This window comes from Phascolarctos cinereus, unplaced genomic scaffold, assembly GCF_003287225.1.
Source record: "Phascolarctos cinereus isolate Bilbo 61053 unplaced genomic scaffold, phaCin_HiC Scaffold_8;HRSCAF=390, whole genome shotgun sequence".
Classification (NCBI taxonomy): domain Eukaryota; kingdom Metazoa; phylum Chordata; class Mammalia; order Diprotodontia; family Phascolarctidae; genus Phascolarctos; species Phascolarctos cinereus.
In genome coordinates this window covers 38,898,540-38,905,864 of record NW_027556291.1, presented here as the reverse complement: position 1 = coordinate 38,905,864, position 7,325 = coordinate 38,898,540, and the positions used below count along the sequence as shown (strand labels likewise).

Sequence of the window (7,325 nt, the reverse complement as noted above, 5' to 3'; positions counted from 1 at the left end):
GAGCACCAGCATGAGGATGCCAGAGCTAAGTGTACCCCAACTGTCAGGGTGTAGGATCCCAAGGATTCATGTGTACAGGGTTTCCGAGAATTATTCACACTTGATCCCAGGATCTAATGATTTGGAGGATTTGGAAGGAACCTTAGAGACCACAATGTCCAACCCCCTGAGGCCCACCAAAGTGAAGCTACTTTCCACGGGTCACACAGCTAAGCAGTGTTGGAAGCAGAATTTGAACTCGGGATCTCCTTATTCTAAGTCCAGCATTCTACCCATACCACTTCCACAGGAAAGCCAATGATATAGAGGTACATGCTGAAGAACAGGGAAAAGAAGGCAAGGAGCATGACCTGGTAACAGAGGGTGTCTGAATATTGAAAACAGCAAGAAATTAGGACTGGGAAAACTCTTTATTCATTGGCTTCAGTTATTAAGGATAAACTTTCTGAATTGAGGTAATATAGTGGGAGGGGAAAGATCCCAGTAAGAAACCCACAGACCCCCCACCGTGGGATGAAAGCCAGGCTCTGTTCCTCTTCTTTTTAATTGTTCATATGTATATTCCTACATAATGATTTACTGGACAAAGAAATCTGTGCTTCCAGGCAAGATTTATTTAGGCCAGGGGAGGAAAAGAAACCTTGTTAAACCCAAGAGGAGGGATTAAAATCTTAACCTGGCCCAGGCTAATAAGCCACGCTGGGAATGTGCTTATAGCCACCTCTCCTATGCTTAATGCCCAATGCAGGGAGTATCTTATGTATTGGATTTATAAAGAGATATACACATACTGCAATAGATTCTGAGCATAGAGATGATACAACAATCCACGTATCTGGATCAGAAATTCCAGGCACTGTACGGTCTCTTAGAGGCCCAACTGCAATGAAATAGGCTGGTGTCTGGTTAGAGGGCTTGGGTTCAAATTTGGGCTCTGCCACTTGTTAAGCCCCAGCCTCAGTTCTCTCCTCTGAGAGATGGTGGCAGGGTGTGTGTGTGTGTGTGTGTGTTGGGGGGTTTGGAGAAATGCCCCGGCTGCTTAGCATAGTGGGGTGTCGTGAGGCTTGATACACCAAGGAGGGAAGATTTCTATCCAAGTGTCCTACACGTGGAGGGGATGGTGAGTATCTATTTGCCAAACATCCTTTCCCATTATGGACTGCTGACTGAAGGCTCTAGTCCTCTTTCCATGTGACTCCAAGGGGGAGGGGCTGCTCCTCCCTGCCCAAAGGAGAGATGTTCAAACATGAGATGTACTGAGGAATGTTCCCAAGGCACAGGAAATCTGGCCTTTGGTGAGGCTGAGGGCGTAGCCCAGTGCCTGGAAGGAAAGGTGCATGACACAGTGGTAGTAAGTAGAAGAAGCCAATAAACCATTGAGGTAATTAAGTGTCTGGTTTGTACATAGGGCTCTATGCCAGGCATTTCTGCTACTAAGCAGGAGATGTGGGACTGAATGAAGAGGGCTTTGCAAATGTATTGGTAGTTTATTAATCATGCTAAGAAAGAGAAAAGTTCCCTAAAGTCTACTAAAGCAGACTGGGGCACTGTGTGTGTGTGTGTGTGTGTGTGTGTGTGTGTGTGTATTTGCAGCATTGACTCAGTCACACAACGAATGCCTTTGAATGAATGCTTTATTCAGGCTGTTGTTACTCACTGTGCAACATAGACAGTTAGAAAGTCATACACTCAGAGCCAATAGGCCAGGCCATTAACCAACAACAGTTGAGCTTTTTACTAGCCTGGATGCATTTTTTTTTCTTACTGTATTTGATAACATTACAGAATTGAAAACAAGTTCTTACAAGAGTACACACAACTATTTACATCACCAAATAGACATGGCATGGGCACATGCAGTCGCCCTTTTCCAATACCAGGCACCTCAGAGTACGGGATTACCATAAAGAGAAGGGCATTTTCACAGGTCAGAGAGCTCTTTCATCTACTTGACCATCCAATGCTCTCTTTGGGCTGGTCCTCTAGCCAAACATTTGGCAGCATTCCCAAAGATCTTGAGCATCCCCTGAGCCCGGGGGGCTGGGAGGTAGGGGGAGTGATGGGATTTTGTGAGTGTGGAGGATCTGTCTATTTCAGCTAGGGTGCAAGAAGAGAAATCAGATTGGAATTTGGTGAATTGGTTTTGATGCCAGGATTGAAAACCGGGTCCAGGTTGTATGTTGTTGAAAACCTTACTGCACCATGACAGAACACAGGTGTTACAAACATCCTCAAAACACACTCAAAAGAGAAGTCAGAATAATCCATAACAATATAATGTACTCTTCTGGATGCTTTATTAGAATATAGGAGACAAGAAAAATCAAGAACATTAAGCATTCCTTTGAAGTCAGCATAAGGGCTGATTCATTTTGTCCTAAAGAAACCAACACCATATAGCAAGACATACATTTATCAGGTTATCATTTCCACATTATTTTTACAGATTTCAACAAAGTTCTACAAAGCAATAACACATAAGGGAAAAAGACCAGTTAAGATAGATAAGGAAATATTTAACACCAAAACACTACTTCAGCAGGGTTGGGATTCTCTTCATCAATGCCAGGGGGCAGTCAACAATTAGAAACATCTCTCGTTAATACAGAATGGGCTAGAGAGTCCCCAGCATAACTCGAAGAGAGTTATATTGGGTGGGGGCACACTGTGGGCTTTGGACAAGAGTCCAGTATGGCAGCCAGATGTTTCTTCCTAGGAGAGTGAAGCTGGGCAAGACAGACCACGAGACCTTGCTCTTTGTGGATGGAATTATGGTCACTAATGCACAAAACTGTGGATTGTAAAAATGTTTACGTATTTTGGCTGCAAATGTCCAGGCATCTCCTCAGTGAGCCACTTGTTTCTGTAAATGAAATTTACAATTACAGAAGCAAAATGGTAGGGATGTGGGAAAAATTTTCTGTTGACCAAACTATAGCACAATGGATCTCTGAAGGCAAGAAGGCCTGGAATTTATTCATTTAAAATGGGAACCGAAATGCTTTTTGACCACTTGTTTCTTCATTCTCTTCCCCCCAGGTCTTCTTACTCTCTAAGATTATCCAACCAGACTGATCTAGTCGGATCCCATGAACTCAGTAACTCATCCACACACCCTTCTATATCATCCCCCTTCTCATAACCATTAACAACTAGTACAAATGGTTAAAGACTCTAATTAAATTCCACATTTGAACATTTGAAGAATGGATGCTTGGAAAGGTTTGGAAACTTTGGGTCGAGGTTGCCTGAATTTGGAACACCCTTTCTTAGAAAAATCACCAGAGCAAATAGTGGGACTATGGTCCTGAGCTGAGGGCGTGTGGCTCTGGGTGTGTGTGGGGGGGTGTGGATGGTGGCCACAAAACTCTTCTGGATTGAGTAAGTAGTTATGAAAAAACACTTGTCCTTCCCAGATGTTCCCTCCTCCTCCTCCCTTCTGATTCTGCGGCATCCTTCTAGGTCTCACTGGTGATGAGGTGTGCATTCTCACATGGCGTAAACACAACTAGGGAACCACAGGAGTGGATGAAAAAGAGCCCGAATTCTGGACATTTGTGTTGTCTTCATAGATGTGGAAGCTGCTTGAGGGAAGCAATGTGGTTTTTTTGTTGTTGTTTGTTTGATTTTTTTTTTGTTTTTAATATTTTGTAGAGTGCTTAAGACAGTACCCATGCACATGAAGAGGTTCACTATGTAGGGATGGTGATGATAAAAGCAGATGAAGAGTATGCTGTTGTAGACTATTGTGTGAGAGAGAGTGTGTGTGCCCACAGTGTGTTGGTCAGAGTTTTGGAAACCTTGGTAATAAGGACAGCATTCAAGCTTCAGCACTGACCCCTTTGGAAAGGTCTTCCAGAGGAAGCATTCTTTTTGAAGCACTGGGCCTGGCCTGGGGATTCTGTATTACAAGACTTGCACTGAACCACAACAATGTCTGCCTTACTCAAACCTTTACTCTCAAGCTACCCTCAGAACTAGCACTTGCTGACCGAGGGGCAGCAACAGCTCAGTAAAGACCAGGTAGCTTCGGCCTTCCAATTCCTGTTTTGTGGGGAGAGGAAGTGGGTTACTTCCCTCAACCCATCTAAACCCAGGCAGAATCAAAGGTTTTCAGGTTGTGCATCCACTGGTTAGTTTAAAAACCAGCTCAAACTTCCTTCAAGCTCTAGGGTGACTGAGCAGGTCAGCTGTCTAAGCCTGTCAGGCTTCCCCAAAGAGCCAAGCTCAAAGGAGCCAAGAGCTCCAGGGTGATGATTGAACAGGTAAGCCAGCCGGCAAACCTGCAAAGTGAGCTAAGTGGATAGGGAGGGCAACCACAGGCCAGAAGGCGCTGGGATTGGGCCGCCTCCCAAATGTGCCTGCATGGGCACACTTCTTGGGCCTCGTGGAGCCCTGAAAAGCTTGCCTACATCTCCATTCTACCTCCCTATTATTCACCATCTTCCCTTCTTACAGCAGAAGCTGTTTCTAGGTAAGAAGTGCCCTTACATCCATTCAAGAAAGGGAGGAGGAATGGTCTCTTTCCCCCTTGCCTTACATGACTAAAACTCCAAATGTGGTTATAAACTAGTTTCCAACCTAGAATCCAAATAGAGCATTTGCTCAATTAACTAGCTGTTTAGAAAAGGACATCTTAATAGAAACAGTTTATTCAGAGCATGTGTATAAATATACATATATATTTATAAAGGATAACACATGCCTCTTTTGTACAAGACAGACAGCTGACTGTCTAGAGATGCTCCACCCACTTTGGGAGCACAAGATTCAACAAAGAGTAATACACATAAATCAGACATGTCATGCAACTCGATGCCAAGACTCCCACTTTCTCCCATGCAACAGATAGGGCAAGCTAAATGGACATCTAACTAAATGGCAACACTTTTCCAGTAGCAGTATAAGTATATTCATGTTAGAGCTAACCTGTCCTAACACTGCCATAGACACGATATTCATAGGTCCAATACACTGACAGGAGGACTTCTACAAGTAAGACAGTTCTCATCAAAAGAAAAAAACAACAACAACACAACACGATAAACGACATCACTTCATTCCACAGTTTCTGTCTTTAAAAGAGAAGCCACAATAATTGTTTTGCACATGTTTACATATGTCTACACTGGCGGATTGCTGTTAACCTTAATGTTATCTTCCACTGACCAGGGGGTGACAAGATTTCTACACATGAGGGTCAACACAAAAACTTGACCAGGGGGCTAAACGAACCTATAAAAATGTATTGATCATCATGTGTCAAAATCACCACGGAAAACTTAAGCCTGAGATGCCGACTCAGTTCCAACCCTGAAGTAGAGTTTGATTTGAAAGACGCAGAGCGAGAGAACCATTTGAATTTGGAAATAAAAAAAAAAAGGTTGCGCTACTCTAACTTAAAGAAAGAGTTGTATCAAGCTTAGATATAAAACAGTAAGCAAAGAAAAAAGACAAGATAACTGATTAATGATTGGATTGATTGGTTTGACCCAATAAAAGTGGAAAATTTTGAGATTCCCCTCGAAGAATAAAAATGGTCTTGGTTTTCCCCCTTGGTTACAAAGCAAATTTGTATCAGCAGTGTGTGCTGTTTGTTAAGTGTGGTTTGGTTTGGTTTGGTTTGGTTTGGTTTTCCACCAAGCATAGGTAACCCTGGGGGGGGGGGCAGGGAGGGAGAAGGAAGGGGATGGGACGAGAGGCTGTGGGGAAAGGGGATTTGGAAGTTGACTGTCCAATTTTTTTCCCCAAAGATTGGGTTTTGTTGGCTAACCTGGGCCTTGTGATATGCGTGAGCACATCATATTCTATACTACTGAGCTATATCCACTGCTAGCCAGTAAATATAGGGGCTGATAAAAGGTAAGGGGATGGGGGGAAACCTATGCATATCTGGTGGTTTTTATTCTAAAATTGGCCATTTGGATGAAAGACCGCCATTAAGAATTCAACTGCATCCGGAGGTAAGGTTCCAGTATAGAGCACTTGGACTTGCCTTAACCTGGCTACGTTGATTCATTAGGACTCATGGACTTGCCACCTCCATTTAACACTCCGGAGACACTGCGGCTTTTAGTGGGCGTGCCACTTCCAGATCTGGAGAATTCTGTGAGATCGTGAAGGGATGGTTCTTTGTACATAGCCACTGAAAAGCACAAAGAGACAGTAGGTGAGGTCCGAGCATAGGGAGGGCAGGCCTCAGATCCCTCCCTCCCCTCTTTGGCAGCTGCCTCCTGGGCTTATATGCAATTCCCACAAGGGCTTCAAGCCAGGCACTTTGGTGCAGGCAATGATGGCTCATGCTAGGTAAAATCAAACTCAGCAGAAGACACAGAAGATTTGGAGGGAAGCTCCCTAGACTTGATTTTCTCAGTCACCTTTATTTTTTTGCTAAGGGATTTTAGCTAATCTGACCTTCCTGTACATCCTTCTTTTGGTGTACAAAAGATAAATGGCAATACTTTTATGCCAAAATATTAATCAAAAGGCTCCTCGGGTAAAGGGTTTTGTGGGTGAGGCTTGGCATACTACAACATTGAAAAACATTTAATCACAAATTCATATTAATACTTAGAAACACATATTTAGAGTTAGGATGGACCTTAAAGGTCATTTAATCCAACAGTGTCATTTCACAGTGGAGGACAGTGCAGCAAGAGATATTTGAGAGACTTGCCAAGGCCATGCAAGTTGTAAATGATAGAGGAGGACTTGGAACCCAGATCCTCAGAGGCCAAAGTCAGTGTTTTTCCCCAAATGCACCAAAATTCCTTAGGGAGTTAATACAAGTATCTGAAATCTCAAAAGCATACTTTTTGTGTCTGTAGGTCAGTAACAGCTCCTTTAAATAAAACAAAAAGTTAACCCAAAACAAACATGCTGTTTCTGATGACTGACATGAAGTCAAAACTGATCTTAAAAATCAATCAACCTAACACTGCACAGAGTCAAAGACATCCCAGATGCCATTTATGTGAATCTCTTGGTGAATTTTTTTTGATATAACAACCAATGCAAAAGACAGACTAACAATAAATGTCACAGAATCAACAATTACAACAACTGGACCCCTATTTATACAACTTCATTAAGGAATGAGAGGTTCTTTATGAGTAACACTTCAGGATAACAAACTGTAGTCTGTGTTACCTTACAGTGAAAATAATGGAAATTTAGAAAAAAAAAAAACCACTGTAGTCTCCCTTTCTCTGCCTTCTTAAGTAAAGGCTATAGAGCATCATTTAAGCAAAGAGTGTGGAATTAGTGCCATGTGTTCCAGCTGCTTTGTGGCCCTGCTTGTGGTCCATGTGGCCTAAGTGACTCCT

The 7,325-nt window shown here is 43.0% G+C and overlaps 1 protein-coding gene across 3 annotated transcripts in view; it reads right to left on the bottom strand.

Annotated features, from left to right (window-relative positions):
* Window positions 1–1,616: 1,616 nt before the first annotated feature.
* FGF13 (fibroblast growth factor 13) overlaps window positions 1,617–7,325 on the bottom strand; it is a 499,700-nt gene continuing 493,991 nt past the window's right edge. For 2 of the 3 annotated variants that reach the window (XM_020971767.2, XM_020971769.2), the window contains one exon: window positions 1,617–6,145. In XM_020971767.2, coding sequence (XP_020827426.1) covers window positions 6,006–6,145 — 140 coding nt within the window. In that variant the 3' untranslated portion in view covers window positions 1,617–6,005. The remainder of the gene's footprint in view (window positions 6,146–7,325) is intronic. The other variant, XM_020971771.2, reaches the window with a different exon arrangement.